This window comes from Ciconia boyciana, chromosome 6 (assembly GCF_034638445.1).
Source record: "Ciconia boyciana chromosome 6, ASM3463844v1, whole genome shotgun sequence".
In the NCBI taxonomy this organism is placed as follows: Eukaryota; Metazoa; Chordata; class Aves; order Ciconiiformes; family Ciconiidae; genus Ciconia; species Ciconia boyciana.
In genome coordinates this window covers 21,684,868-21,701,685 of record NC_132939.1, presented here as the reverse complement: position 1 = coordinate 21,701,685, position 16,818 = coordinate 21,684,868, and the positions used below count along the sequence as shown (strand labels likewise).

General features: G+C 41.8%; 1 protein-coding gene across 2 annotated transcripts in view; it reads right to left on the bottom strand.

The window, feature by feature from the left end:
* Window positions 1-16,818, bottom strand: part of LRP5 (LDL receptor related protein 5) — a 166,550-nt gene that overhangs the window by 13,541 nt on the left and 136,191 nt on the right. For both annotated transcript variants that reach the window (XM_072864750.1, XM_072864751.1), the window contains exons 16-18: window positions 11,615-11,824; window positions 9,236-9,361; window positions 5,996-6,232 (exon numbers count right to left, since the gene is read on the bottom strand). In XM_072864750.1, coding sequence (XP_072720851.1) covers window positions 5,996-6,232; window positions 9,236-9,361; window positions 11,615-11,824 — 573 coding nt within the window. The remainder of the gene's footprint in view (window positions 1-5,995; window positions 6,233-9,235; window positions 9,362-11,614; window positions 11,825-16,818) is intronic.

Genomic DNA, 16,818 nt, shown 5'->3' with positions numbered 1-16,818 from the left:
GTGGGGCCAAAGTGGCAGTATAAGGCAGCAGCAATGGAAATTGCCACCAGAACAACAATGACAGAGGAGGGGGAAGGTAGTGCTCAGGGTAGGGGAGTTGCATGCTCTCTTATTAGCTGTGGAAGGGGATGCCTCCACAATTTACACCGATTCTTTTGCAACTTACAAGGGTGCCACCGAGTGGATATGCCAATGGGAATCCAAGCGGTGGGAAGTGGGTCACTAGAGTCTGGAGGGCTGAAGATTGGCAGAGGCTATTGGAAATAGGCAGGTCACATCCCTTGAGAGTGGGTTGGGTGAAAGGGCATGTGAAAGGTAGAACTCCAGCTGCTATGTGGAACCAACAGGCTGACCAGCTAGTTCAAATCAGAGTGGCTGATGGCATACGGGAAGAGTGGGAATGGCTAGCTGAGTGGCTACACACCAAACGAGGCCACTCTGGGAAGGTGGATCTGTATTATGAGTGCCAGTCTTGGGGGTAGCCAGTGTCTATGGCAACATGTGAAGCAGTCTTCATGGCCTGCCCACAATGCTGAATAAGGCTTGAAGCCGACCACCCAAACCAAGCCCTGGCCCAGCACATCAGACAGGGCAAAGCCCTTTGGAGCACTTGGTAGGTTGACTATGTCAGGCCATTAAAACCGTCCCATGGAAAGTCATCCTGGTAGGAGTGGAAGTGGTTTCAGGGCTGTTGGTGGCTACAGCTGTCAGCACTGCCACTGGGGACCAAACGGTGCAAGTGTTGCGCGAATGGTTCATTATTTCACCCACCCCTGAGAGCATTCAAAGCGGTAATGGCTCACACTTTATGGCTGCAGTGGTTCAAGACTGGGCTAGAGGGGAAGTTATAAAGGGAGTGTTCCATATGCTGTGTTATCCCCAGGCCAATGGGATCGTCGAGCAGACCAATGGTCTGATTAAAAAGCATGCTGATGTCTTGCGATCCAATTGGGACACACAGCTAACACAAGCAGTCCTTATCATCAATAACCATTGGGGAGTTATAGAAGCCCCAAAATCAGGACATTCTGCCCTGAGAGCCACCAACAGGCAATGACCCTCTACCAGATAACAGAAAGGACCAGTTTCCACTAAGAACACATGTAGGCCAGCCTATCATGGTGAAACTACCTTCCATTGGCATCACGCCCGTGACCTTAGCAAAACCTAGAGGCCTGTATGCTTGGGAGGCCCTAGGTGGAAACGGAAAAACCCACCGTATCAGTGTCCAGTGGATAGTCCTGGACTTCTAACCCAAAAGCCCGGTCCCAGGGGACTGAAGCCCATTTCTTCTGTAGTCTCTTACAGGACAATGGAGGGATGGACCATTCTGTTGCTCCTACTGGTGGCAACAGCAACTAATGTGGATGACTCAGACCTGGATGGCAATGTAGTGGCAAAGATGATGGTGGAATTTGCATGGATGATGAACCTAACATTGGTAACAGTCTGTTTACCCACCCCCAGGTCAGTGGAGGACCCCTTACCCATTTTCGTACAAGACATCAACATATCACTAGCCCTTGAATTGACATGGGGTCAATATAACAATTATAGCTGGAAGTTCCGGGAAAGCATAGGGGACATAGGCTACACCCGTATCATTTATAGCTGGTCACCGGGCACAATAAATGCTAGTTCAGTATGGGATGCCAAATGCAAATTACATTCTCCAACTGACCTATAAAGCCACGGGGTGGAGCGTCAATGGCACCACACCCTGTCCTGAAGTTCCATGAGGAACCACTGAACGCGGCTCTCCATGGGACATAGATGATCACTCACCAGTGTATACCAAGCCACTGAATGCTTCTTGGTGTATCAAACATCCTGACAGAGACAGTAACGAATGCCCTGGTGCATGTAATAACAACTCATTCAACTGCCCGCTCAATTGCGCATGGGCCAGCTACACCTAACGCACCTAGCTGGTATGGGGGAAAAGATAAGGCACACCCAACAGGGGAATCTCCACTCTGGGACTGCCAAATGGAAATTGGGTGTAAGGATATAGATAAGATGGCCCTGTTGTGGCTATATCCACTGGCACAAGAAACCTTGGTACAAGGCTGCTTATGCAGCAATACCAGCTATTCACGTCCCTCTGTCGTAAATTGCCATAAAAGAGACTATTATTGCCCTCTCACCACTACTCCAGGGTTGTGCTGAACATCTTTTGTCTCTGCACCACCTAATTTAGTGTGGGCACACTCTGATGGCTGGCTATATTCCCAGCTATACCCAACTATCCCAAAACTGGCCTGCACGTTAGCCGTGCTTTCCCTCTGTCCTATCTACCGGCAAGGGCCCATACCACAGAAATGGACGGATTAAGTGCCAAAGGAACATACAGAAGGGGTGAAAAAATATTCCAATGAGGATTGGGTGGTGGTTAGAGTCAATCTTTGGAACGGGGATTGCTCCAGACACAGAGACAGACGCTCTATTCTAGAGCTGAGCCTGCAGCTAGAGGCGCCAATAAACTCTACACATGACAGCATAGGCTTCTTAAACCATCAATTACAAGAAAACAGGCAGATGACTATTCAAAACCAAGCCGTGTTAGACTTAATCCTATTGAAGGAGAAAGGCGTATGCGGGAAGCTGAATCTATCAGTAGACAACTGTTGCGTCCACATCCCAAATGTTTTGGTGCCACTACAAGAACAGATTAATAAGATGAAGAAGATAGCTAAAGAGACAAGAGAAATTGCTACTGAACTAGAGACTAATTGGTTGTGGAAAGTTTTTAACGCGCTTGTGTTTTCCTTGTTGGGGTGGCTAACTAGCCTCCTTTGATCTTTGATAATGATCATAATTGTGATTGTTGTAATTTGTATTGCTATAAGCTGCATTAAGAGCACCATAATGAAATCCATGTCCACTGTAAAGTACACTCCCGTAAAACCCGCCCCTGAAACTAACGCTACCCTGGATCCCACTTGTGACACTGACATGCCCCTAAAACTGACCCATGCAAGTGACATTCTGCCCTCGAACCATACCTGTATGGTGGGTGCTCATATGTTCGCCCATTGGCTATTGTTAATTGTTGCTATAATCTTGGATATTATTACATGGTCGATAGTTTATTCTGGACTGACTGGTTGGACGCTAATGATACCTTGCAACAGCTGAAAGACACTTAGAGAATGATGATCCACAGTGGGTGTTAAACTCACCAACACTGTGCCCCCTTTTAACTTTGGAGGCAAGAGGTAACTGTACCACCACTCCAAAGAAACTGGTTGGATCATGACTGTGGTCACTGGGTGGATTGTGTGACAGGTACGCTCTGTGCCTCCCCCCCCAAGACCGTGGCTTTTAACATGGCAATCACCGGCTTTTTGCACCTCATTTTTGTGCCTTTTATGCTCTGCCATGCACACACCTCGGCAGGGGGAGCAGGAGAAGCGGGACCCCTTGGTCACCAGACAGGGTCCACAGCCAATGAGGTGCCTTGGCTCAGAGAAGCTTCTAGATCATGAGCAATTATGACCACAGCTCAGATCCGACCCAGGGTATAAATGGGGTGCCATCGGAGACCCCCTTTGAGTGGTCTTCTCAGAGCAGTGGGCCTGTGTTTGGGACCTCTCCCTTTGGGTTGAGATGCCACCTGAGGAAACTTCCTGGGATTGAGCGCCCTCACCTCCTGTGGTGAGTGATTTCTTCTGGATGTATCCTTGAGTGAGCTCTCACCCCCTTCCCCTCTCCGGGTGAGCGATTGTATCTTCTGGGTACCCGCAAGGGAGAGAGAGTTTCCCTCTTTGTGAGTGAGTGTGTGCGCGCATTTTGGATCATCATTCTTGTGTGTATTGGCGTGTAGTAACAATACCCTGACTGACACCTTGAACCTGTTATGTGTTAAATGCTACCAGCTTGTTGATTGATTTTGGTTTACCCCCGTTTCTCATTGGTTTCTGTGGTGTGGTTTTGGCTGTTTTGTGAAATAAAGTTGTTTGAGCTTATCCCTCATTTGAGTTAGTTTTAGCATACCTCCATGACAACAGGAGATGAAGTTTCTTCAGTGGCATGGTAATCCAGTTGCAACATCAAGAGACTGTTAACCTTGTGACTTCCACTGGGTATGAGAGGACCAGCTAGCACTACCGCAACAAATTCAAGAAGATGAAAGCCTCAGTCTTGAAGATGTGGGACAAGAACCACAAACATATCCAGGGACATTTCTTTGGCCACTTCCAGTCATAGTCTGCAACCCCTGTGTGAATGTTTCAGATTCAACTCTCCAAAAGCACGCCTTGGAAAACCAGGGGACAGGAGAAGCGGCTTCTCATAGAATAAAGGCATTGAACTCAGACCTATGGAAAGGCAGTGATTATCACTGCTCTGACCAGAAGGCAATTGCTCTGAAGCATGAGGTATAGTAGAAAAGTTCTATTAAGCCCAGTTAGCCTCACCACCTTAAGAAGCCTCATATAAAGAACAAGAATGTACTATATGCCACCTTTTCTTCCCCAAACACAGTGGGTTATAGGCTGATACACTCTAAGGGATGAGAAAGGCCTATCGGTTTTACTTTTCTTAGGAACCCACTCAGGCTTTGGCCTGTACAGATTCCTGAGGACTACAGGGGCCACATTTGCCTCATCTCCCTCAGTCTAACCCTGGACACTGAGTATGTTCATAGCCCTTCTAGGGAAGTGTCAGACAGCACCCTGGACAAAAGCCTAGTCTTGGGTGGCCCAAGTGCTTGCAGAGGACTAGGCATACAACCACTGAGTATTCAACTGCTGAAGAAATACGTCTTCAACTATTCTAGGCCTGATGGCAAGGCTCATCTGTGCCCTCAAAGGGGCTGTGCAGGGCAAGGCAGGCACCTACAGTTTATACGGTGCCAGGAACATTGGCATTAAGTTTGCTTAGCAGTGCCCACCATTTCACAGAGAGATGACCAAATGCACATTCCAATTTGACTCTGTGTGTGGGTAATGGCACTGTTACACTGCATATGGGCTCCATGGTGGACAAAGCAGAGCCTCTTGATGAAGCTGTACAGGTAGTAAGTACCATCTCCCACAAGAAAGACAGGAACTTCAACATGGCTGATCCTCTTTTTGTTTGCAAAGAAGGTACTGGTGTTCTGGTGTCTAGGCTCAGAGTTACAGAAGACATTGCAAATCCACAAAACTGCTCATTGAAATGTCCACAAAAATCTACCCTGCTGGCCCAGTGGCAACGGTTAGCCACTGAGTGGGTAGAGCTAAGGGTCCTGAGGCTTCACAAGGCAAAAGCCACGCTACTGAATAGGCTCCTGAAATTTTGTACAGCAATAAGAAGCCATGGTGCCAGCTCATAGTCAAGTGTCTGTTTCAGCTATGCCTTGATACTAGACACAGAATATGCAAGTTTTCCCATCAACCAAAGGATAATGCAAATGCACCTGTCCATGCTTCTCTCTTGGACCCAGATCCTATGGCTAACTGCATACAAAGCAGCTGCAGCAGCAAGAGTTCCTTGGACATCATTCCACAGATTTCTCAAAAAGTTCCATCCAGGATTAAGCATCAGCTTGCTAAGACTGAACCCTCAGAACAGCCATTTCAGCCACAGGATTAAGTCAATCTCTTCCCTCCCTGCAGCACCTTGCAGTGACCACTGTCTGAAGGTGAAATGGACACTGTGGAAACAGTGCAAGCCAAAATGGTAATTATGCAGGAAAAAAAAGCATGTGGTAAGTTCTGCCAGTTTCTTTCCTGTTTTCATTCTGAATATGGATTAAAGATACTCTCCCCAACCTTCCCCATATCTATAGTTACATGGTCAGCAATTTATGTAGGAACAGAGAAGTTTAATTTGAGCAACAGACTAAGAAAGAGGGAAAGAAAAAAAGAATCAGTGGATAGTTTAGTTAGGCTTATGTTTAAGGCTGTTTTTCCTGATTTGAAACTAAAAATCATATATATGTATCAAGAACAGTTAGAATCCCAAATGGATGCTTATGTTAGAACCATGAGTTCAGGAAAATTAATCTTACTATCACAATCCGCTTCATCAGATTTATCTTGGCAGTCAATTTCTCCATTACACCGCAAATGTGCATCGATACACTGTCCTTTCTCACACTGGAACTGGGATGCAGAGCATATGGGGCAACTGTCTTCATCACTCTGGTCATCACACTCTGGAAATCCATCACACCGCCATGCCATTGGGATACAGTCAATCTCTCCAGTTGCACAGGTAAACTGGTCTGGGGAACAAGTTGGAGGTTCTGGAGAAAAAGAAAGTAAATAACATTTTGTATATTCAATTTTAGCCTTTACAACAGAGTAAAAATCTGATGGACTTTTTCAAGAAAAACACACTTATGCCTGGACTGAAGTTCTTCTGTGACAATATTAAGATTCCAGCAAAGAGGAAAACACGATTTTGCACAGGGAATGAAATTTTGCCAACTTCACAACAAAAACTGGATGCATGGTGATTGAAGAAGCTTGCTCTAGCAGGCAAGCACTGAACAAAGGACAGGAACTGAAAACACTTTCTTTGGCTCTAACAGCCCCATTTTGGAACACACTGTCATACACATAAATTCAAATGAATACTCAATTTTTGATTGCAAACTACATTCTACACAATCCTAATCCCTGCAATTATATTAGCCTGGAACAATTCTTCGTAAAAAAACCTGGCACATTGGGTTAATTGGCAATGACTACACCTAAAACATGTAACATCTTCTTCTACAATATCTGTTTCTCTATTTTTCCAGTGGTTTCTCCACAAACAAATTTTCAAGTCAGATATGAATTGAAAAATATGAATGGAGAAAAAATATCCGTAAAAGCCTGTTAAACGTTAAGCTAAGTCCCCTTGCCAGAAAGTCTCTGGGCTGCAGGTCAGTGGAGGTTCAGAGAGTAGTCTGAGGAGCACTGTAGGCCTGCCCTGATCTTACATTCTTTCACTACGGTCAGAGACAGAACACTGGACCTTGTGCACAGCCATTTTTATGTTGGACCTAAGAAAGCTGGGACTTCCTTCGACTTTGACTTTTCATGGACCCCAAGATCCTGGCATCAACCCATTCCACATCCATGCTGTTGCTCAAGTTGCAATCACGCACTGATAGCATTAAGCAGCAGCTACAACCTCATGTAGCGACGCAACAATTATGCTGTAATAAGAACGTCAAAAGACAAAGACAATCCAGATCAAGAATCTATTGCAAAAAATGCTCCTAATTCTTACATACACCAAATTAGCACACACTTTTTCACCATTGGTATCAATGAAAGAAACAGTCAATATATAAGTCCCTTCAGTTGTTATCAGTAGCAGTTAGTTATGTTCAAAATGAGGGGGCCATCTCAAAACACCGCTGCAGAAAACAGATACATCTCCACTGATTTCAAAAGTTGCTGGGTCAAATTCCTGTGACGTAATTACACCAGTTAACAGAGGCAGTCACTAGTCCCCACAGTTGCTGTTGCCAGCTAACGCTCTAAGAAAATGCTTTACCACCTGGATTAAGAGAGTGCCACATCATACCCTGTCTATGACAACAATATTGAGCAAGCTGGAGGTGTGCTCTGACACTGGAAGGTAACACTCCTCTTGAAACCCAATGAACTTTTATTAACATTCAGGCTCACGAATGGACTTCACAAAGAACCCAGCATAAGGAAAGCTTCTCAGTTGTAACAAATGACAAGACTTTTGTATGAGTATTTTTCTCCTGAGGGTGGTGTTACAGATCCTAGAGCTATGCAAGTACATGCAAACCATTTTTAAAGTGCTGCTGTCCTTCCTTCATTAGGGAGAAATGTTCAAGAACGAGACTCAAGTATAATCAAGAGCTTGAAAAACAAAATGCAAATAAAAATCCAAATGCATTTGATTTTTGAAAATTTTATGATTTTTAAGTTTCTGATTTACGATTATTTGATGTAGAATTGAGAATTACAAATGTAGCCAGTGACCTGATTGCTGTAGGTTAAGATAAAGATGCCAGATACACACATTAAGATAATTCTTGAATTAAATTTTGATATGAGTGTGCCGTTTAGATAATTCAACAGATTACTATTTCTGCATTTAGAGCTACATTTAATGTTGCGTTATAGTTGCATTTGGCAGGCACAAGCTTGCATTTAAAAACTGGTCAAGCGCATTCATAAGGGTACATGGACAAACGTTCTCCAGCCAAAATAGCTATTAATCTATTTTGAAATACTGGCTATTGGCTGCTACTATGGCAGACAAGGTAGGTTAAAAAGTTGTTGCAGGTTTAGTGAAGGATTAGAACAAAAAAACCAGACCACTTATGGGGTCTGAAATGGAGGCCCCTTAATTTTTAGATTTATAGCTGAAGATAACAAAGGAGTGGGACGTAAGAATCTCTCGTTGGCCATGTTGTGCAACAACAGTACAGCAAGAAATATAAGTACATTGATTTCCACCGCTCCCCTCCCCCCCCCCGCAGATGTAACCACCACTACTCTAAAACCACATAGCATGTTGTGGTCATGGGAAAGAAAACAGTTTATAATGGAAATGACTGTCCCATGGGAGGTCAGAGTTCAGCCAGAAAATGAAATCCACAGCAAAATGAATACATAAAAAGAAGTCAAGAGGACTAAAAGAGCTGAACGATTTAAGATATGATGCCTCCCAAAAAGAAACAATGGGTTTTTTTGTTTTGTTTTTAATCACCTCTGCAAGTCCAATGTAACAATTTTCAAAAATCCTGGAATTGTGAAAGGGAAGTCTAAAGGAAAAGTCGACCATGTGGAAAGAGGAGAGTTACCGTAATTAAAAAGGATTGCAATGGAGCTTTTGGCCTACATTTCATAACCAGACAGTACAGTGTTTCATGTTATGAGGCCAAATTCATGTGAAAGACTGGAATATCACACCGTGGGAATCACATGCAAAATTTCTGCTGCTAGGTCATCAAGGGTTGATGCAACATCATCCTATAAGCATTTGTTTAAAGCACAAACCTGTCACATCATACAATTATAAAAATCTCAGCAGAAGATGCAAATATTTTAAGGTCAAACAAGAATATTCTGCTTACAATGAAAAGTCACATATGTTAAAAAACTGAAGCAGAAAACAGCTGGTAGAAGAATTAAAGGTCAATTTAACACATGATGCAACACACCATGTGTAGGAAAACACTGTGTAAATCCACATTTTGGATTGGAATGCAACCTCAACCCCCAACTTTTTTCATGTAAACTGCTTAGCAGTACTGTTAAACATAACTCACCTCCACATGTTAAGAGATTCTGTAAAAGCACAAGGTGCTCGGGGCATGAACATCTTGGAGTCCCATCCCCTTTGGCAATGCAGATGTGCGAACACCCACCATTGTTACGGGAGCATGGATGCACAGCTGGAGAAACACACAGAAAAGAATATTAGACGGCATAAAAGAAATCATAACTACTCTTAGCTAGGGCAAACTCACAAAACCACTCCCGAACCACTTCTGTTTGAGTAACCGAGATTTCACTACAAATTAATAGGAAGATAAATGCAGGATTTTTCAGTTCAGTGCTCAAAAGCTGATTTACTGCTTCATGAGGACTACATTTCTCCTAGTCACAGTGCTATGGAGACCTTTAAAGGACTTCTAAATAGAATTTGGGAGCTCAGGTGAAGAGGAATGAGAAGGCAGACTTGAGAAGATCACATTTACAGTGTACTTAGACATCCCACCTGCATTTCTTGGGTAGCCAGGCATCAAGAATTAACATACGTCACTGCAGAATGCCATCCCCCCAAACCCTCAGGAATTCTCCTTTAATCTTAAAGAGCTATTAATATCTAGCCCCTCCACTTCCCTGTTACTCACAAAACTGCAGTATAAGCATGCACAGTTGATTTTTTTTTTTTTTATAAAGATAGGAAGCTACATGGTTGTGTTCCCAAATCCCTTACCCAAAAGCACGGAGTACCTGAGAGCTCCTAACAGAATCATTCTAGATGACCGTTAGGTGGATAAGAAACAGGCACAGAGAAGTGAGGCCACTGTCTGAGGACCCCAGCCCAACAGTCAGAAGAGACCCAGTTTCCTGCCTGCTTATTCGAGCTGACAGCTGAGCATCTGCTGGAGTGACCTGTGGGACTATAGCCTGTGTTATCTGTGATGCTGCTGAACAATGCATTCTTTACTACTAGTAAGGAACAAGAATTTCCACAGGGAAGAAATGGTATAGACATCATAATTTCTGTGCCAAAGTTGTTTTCCATCTGTTCGGGCTTCTCAGCAACTGCTTTCACCTGTAACAAATTCATTAACTTAATAGTGTGTTGAAGACACTACTGTTTGAGGCATGGGTTGCACAATATATACTTGTGTGGGCATGCACACATGTGCATACGTATTTTTACTCCCCTGTTGTAACAGAAGTCATCTATGTAAGACAGTTTTCAGCTGCAAAAGGTGAACTTAGTGTGACTTAGAAGAAAGAGCATTTCTGCCATTAAAGAAAAAAAATAATAAACACATGGGATATAAAGTAATCTTTTTGTAAAAAAGTGCTGAGAATTAAAGAAAAAATTATTTTTGCATGATTCGATCAAAGTATTACCTTTGAGATAACTAAAAATATGAGAAATGGCATAGAAGAAGAAAAACTGGGTATTGTGAAAGAAAAAAGAACATCTGTATGAGGATTAGCACATAGAATCTACTACAGTTTAAATACTTACGCTACCTTATTTGTAACAGCTTACCCACATAGACAAGTTTGAAAATACTTTCAGCTATCACAGAAACTAATGTACGTGGCACAGAGGGTTGTGAAGTGGAATGATTTCTTCTGAAAATTAAGGCATTATACACAAATGTACCCTCCCCATATAAGACAACACATCACAGGCAACCAACTTTGAAGAGGCCACTGTCATTAGCCCTCTGTTTCCCACGTCTTGTCTGTGCTTTTATATTCTGTTTTATATTCCTGTTAAGCAGGAGGAGCTGTAGGTTATCACTTCGAGGAGTGACTACTGTAGGAGGTTTCTGCACTCTCCCTCAGACCACAGGAACTTGGACCACCAGTCCAGAAAAAGAAGGTGCTGCATGCGTGACCCCTTTCAGAAGGGAGCACCTAAAATGGCTCCACCTCTGACGGGAGAGAAATTCCACATCCACAATAATTCATTGTAGGAGCTTCCTGCCCATTCTCCCTCCCTCACTGGAGGCTTTTACATCATTGATTGTGCTGAGTCAAACCAGTCATGCTTTACACAGGGGTCTGAAACCCCTGGAGAAAAGGCAAGTACAATCCTTTTCTTTCTTTTTAAAGGTTTTTCCAAGTCTTATTACTTGGTCGTACTTTAAAAACTTAACAACCATAATAATAAGCAGCTTTTAGAGTGAATTCAATATCATGTGAGCTTGTACAAAGCAGGTAACTAAGTGCCATGAAATCACATATTCTAGCTGTGCAGAAATACTCCTCTGGACAAGAACGAGGAACTTGTTTCTCCTCCTCTTCTACGATCCCAGCTGGCCAAGTTGAAAGCACTCCATGGCTTACCTGAAGCCCACTGGGCAATGTTATTACAACATTCAGCTGGATGAGGACTTCGAGAGACAGCGACCAAGAGTGAGAGACATCAGATATTGAAATAAACTCACAGAATTCCTCCATATCAAGCTCTTCCACAGCATGAATGCCTGTTAGGTGAGCAATTCGGCCTTGAATTCTAGTCCTTTTGTACCCGTTCATCTTCTCCACTCTCTCAATCATCTGCTGCTGACGATCAATCCAATACAAGTGATTCCCCAGCACAGTGAGTCCCATTGGCTGAAGGATGTTGGAGTCCTCCAGGGTCACGCGGTTAGCACCTGAGATTAACAAAACAAAGACTAGTTTTACACCAGTCGACTTTTAACTCATTTCTTAAAAAAAGCCCCAGCCCAAACCAAACCCAACCTGACCCAACCCTGAAAATAGTTAGCTATAAGGTCATTGGCTTCATTTCTCTATGCAGACCAAAGTTCTGCTTGTTCAGCCTCATCTCAGGTAAATGCAACCAGTTGCCATGTCATGAGGGCAAACAGATACAATATGAAACACAGCTCATCCTTGCATACACTGGCTGGTCAGTATGCAACATCAGCCTCAGTATGATGTATGCAACATCAGCCTCATGTTGACATGCTCTGTTACATGTAACTGTGTGCATTCCCTAAAAGCCTGTGTCACTGATACAGCCTCAGCTCTTGGGCCAAAATTTTTACAATACATTCACACACCGAGCAGTACACTTTGTTGGAATCTACAAGCAAGAGTGAAATACAACCAGTTAGCTTCACTGCCGTTACTCAAATAAAACACATTCATCATGCAAAGCAAGGTGCGAGTACATAAATCCTGTCATATGCTATATCACAAACACAGAGATACGATCACAAAAGAAAAGCTCATATTCTAACAGCCACACTTCTTTCTTCACTTTCTCTTTTTTCTTCAGTAACCAACTGGAAAACCCAAACTCCAAGTAACTCAGTATGTTCTTAAACAGGAACACTATCAAATGCTCAGGTTTTCTGCTCTACAGAAATGTGTAAAAATCTGCTCTCAGCCAATGTGTAAAAATCAGGTTAAGTAAAAATGCATTTATGACTGCTTTTAACTTTAGTTGCTTGCAGTCTTCTACTCTGTGCTGCCCTACACTTAGTGGTATTTAATTGTTGCTTTTATTATGCTTGTCTAGGGTGAACAAGAGATTCCGAATTATTCTATTAATTCACAGAAACCATTTTGAGGCTGTGTGTGCCTATGTATACTAGATATATTTGATTTTAAAAATGAGGAATCAAACCAAAATCTTAACTTGGTGCTGCTTCTGCTCTCATATTTCATTTTGGAATAAAGACCTTATGTCTGCTTACATTTAAAAAATAAAGCTTTTGAATATCTACACAAAATTCGATTATAGAATCTGGATACATAATAAAAATGCTATGAGTACTAGATTCAAGTAATTTGCTGCATAAATTATGCATAGGAATGCATAATTAAGCATAAGAATGTCACATTTATTTCAATTACAGAGTCTATTAGTTTTGCACATAAAATTACCACCTGCAATGACTCTTGCTTGACTGTCGTGACAAACAGCACACATTCAAATCAAATTTAGATGTGAGAGATCAGAAATTCTTGGACTTGCAATTGGGGTTTTAGTTCTTTAGCCCTGAATTTCTTTTGTTTCCAAACCAATGAGGTTTGTTTCATTACATTTTCAGAAGAAACATGCATGAACTGTATGTGACAGTACAGTCCTGGTTATAATCTGATGCGTCTATTATTGTACACACTTCCAAGGTACCAACAGATTTTACTCATGTAAAGAGTAAAAGAACAGAATAGATGCACCTGCACTAATTTCACTAAATGGGCACTAAACCTGACCCTTAGTACTACTCTCTAGCAGTACAGTTCCTGAGATGTTCTTTGCCTTCTCCTAAACAGGTTTTAAAATTTAGAAATACTAGGAAACATTTTGACAGAAGAAGGTTCTCAGTGAACAAAGCACAGGGCACTTTGTTCATTTGCCCTGCAACCTGCTGAGCACCCTTAGCTCCATTGAACTTCAGTGACGTTGGATTTTCAAAGACGACTGCCCTTTTGCCAGACTAAGCCTCACATTGTGACCCAAAAGCACAATTTTCAGCTGCATTCAAGATACCACAAGATTAGGAAAGCCTCATTTCAACTTGATATAAAGACGCCTTCATGATTTTTTAAGTGCTAAATTGATCATCCATTTAGAAATAAAAGGCAAGCTGGTTTCCTGAAGGCATTCTGAAATCAGGAATACATGAGGTGTCAGGTGACACTTGCAAGCTAGCAGTCCTGCTAGAATCATAGCCTGTTTGAACAGCTTCCCAAATCCAGGCCTAAAACAGGCTACATTTAATGGGTTTTGGGGGTGTACATCAAGCATCATCTTTTTTCTCCCTCATCTGCAAAAAGCTGAACATTGGTGATTTGGGAAGCTGCTGGACATAGCACTGGATAGGGTGATTAATCTATACTATAATTATGTTGGATTTGATCTTGAGTAAATGACAGTCCAAATTATTAATGAATAATTTTAAAAGGAGAGGCAAAGGGCACCTATAGCACTGGATGACCCCATTAAATTGTTGTTTAGAAGAATAATCAAAATTAAAAACTTGATCTGAATAAATAAAAGGATATTTTCAACAGATATGGTTAGAAAAAAGAAGAGAAAACATGTTACAAGTACAGAAGTGTTGAATTTCCATAGTAATTAAATACTTTGATTCTCAGAATGAAACAGATGTGTAGTCTTTTCAAGATGGAAATCAACAGTTAAATGTAAAGAACATTAAGCTAGAAGGACACACAATTCCTCTATTTAAAGTTTAATTGAAAACAAAGCATGTTTTCACCACAGCAATTTTATAGCTTTTCTAGTCACTTCAACATTAATATAAAACACTACTTTTTAATTGACTGGTGTGGCAGACACGTTATTTGCAAATGGTTTATGAATGTCTGAAAAGCATCAACAACTCCAAAAATTCAAGAACCTCATAAACAAAACTGTTAGACAAGTTTATAGTTCCTTCATCCCTCTCTGAAAGTTAAGCACTGGACATCTGAGGTTATTCCACGATTTAGCAGGATGCTGCTAATCAGGGTGTAGTGCAAGCTTCAGAAACCTCCATAACCAAGTCATCTCCTCAAGCCTATGAGGGAATAAGGTTGTCTAGACCAGCCTAATTGTCATGAAGGATGCTATACACAATTTCGGTCCAATTTCGGTCCAATTTATTCAGCAGCCTCAGTTCATGCTAAGATCCTTTTGCTAATATGTGCCCATTTTAAAGTGTTTTGCTCAGAAAAGAATTTTTAGAGGAACTAATTCAAGCATACATAACTTTGGCTGTCAAATTTCTTCTGAAGTTGTGATACAAGACTGCAAAATATTTTAAAATAAAAATATGCTGTTAACTCTTAAAAAATCAACAGCTCAGTGAATCAAATTACAGTGAGCTCAGCTGGATCAAATACAACCATAGTTTTCTGGCTGCATTATACATATCCTCTAGTTAATAAACATTGTTTTCTTTTAATCCTGTAGCTTTCCCCTGCTTTTATCTTACCTGTAGGGTTTAATTCTTAAGCTGTGACCCCATCAAATAAATATGCACTAAAAGCTTTGGTTCAATATTAACCAATATTAACCAATATTAACCTTAATGAAGTTTAGTTTTCCCTGTACAAAGATGCAAATAATTGGATTAAAATATATATCCAGTATGCAAACATATGCTTACATGGCGTTTTAATGTCACGAAAAGGAAGAATGTGTACAAAGGAAGATGCAATCACAGGATACAACTACCAGTATGTGATGGTGTAGCTGCTGATTTTTTCATATATCAGTTTACCTAAGTCCTATTTTCAGGTCTTATTCATTCAAGACTTAGATCTAAAACAATAATAAACAGACTCCTCTGCATTTTAATGCTGTACTATGCAAGGACACAGTCCATCTTCCAACCTGTAACATGACAAGCAAGAAGCACCTGCCCCCTGCGCACCCCCAGCTGCTAGCTGTGACTCAACCTTGCACATGTGCTAAATCAAAGGGGAAAAAAGGATGCTTATGTACATACAAGTAGGAGACCTAGGCATAGCTAGGTCCACTGTATGCTACAGCTTCATTAAATAATATGGCTTCCTATTACATGGGGACCACCTTTTTATCAGTAGCAGCACTAGTTATTGATCCTGTCCTCCCTTCTCAATTCATTAACTTCTCCCTGGTACATTCACCCTCTCCCAAACCATACGATTTCCACATAATCTTCTTTGGTGCCTCTTCTCTCTCTCTTGCGTTTGTGGATATCACTTCAGCCACAATACCTGCATGATATGCTGCTTTTCTGTCTTGTCTTTTTACTTTTGTATTTCCTCCTACAGCACTTCTCCTTTCATCGCTATAAAAACCCTCTCAGTATCTCCAATGCATTTTGTGTTACATCTCCCACTGTGTCAACCTTTTCTTCTCAAATATGGGTTGTTTCACAGGTCAAGTCTTGTCTCCCTCCTATCATCTTTTCTCCTACAAATTTTTGTAGGTACTCTGACACCTATCCTGGATTGGACATTTTGTGGCTACACAGGCAGTTTGACAGTACCCCCCAACCAGCTTGATAACTGATGAAAGACATGGGCTGCTTTACATTCCCAGCTCCAGCTTCATGTTTTTATCCCCTCTCTGGCAGAAGAGACCCAAGCCTGACCTTGAGTCAGCTTCAGGTGCTCAAAAGTAAACTGTCCTTGTAAAAAAGTGAACAATTTTCTCCTGTTTTAGTTCATGGCCTCACTACAACACAAGGGAAAGATGTGACTACATGGCAAGAAGAGAAGAGCCACCAAAAATTGGAGAATCAGCCTTCTATGGCAGATGCCAATCACTAGAACAGCCCAGCTTCTACTCCCTCACACTAGTTCACTTCTCTCTGCACTTTCTTTAGGAGTTTAATTTCTTGATACATGGATGATGATGAGAGAATGAATCATGAGTCAGAAAGTAGGGCCATTGGATCCTCTGTGCTATACTGCTCACCAGATGAGCAAGCCCATTTCTCCACTTCTTCAGCACTATCAAGTGAACAGCACTTTCTAAGATCCATGTGGTGCTATTGCTATGGACGTGGAGTAATGCTTTATTATACTAATATAGGAAAACTGCAATGAGTTGACATCTCTCTACTGTTTTGCAACACTGGTATTCCAGATGAGCTGCCTTATCATCCATCTTAGAAGAAAGCCATTCCCCTTCCTTCTGTTT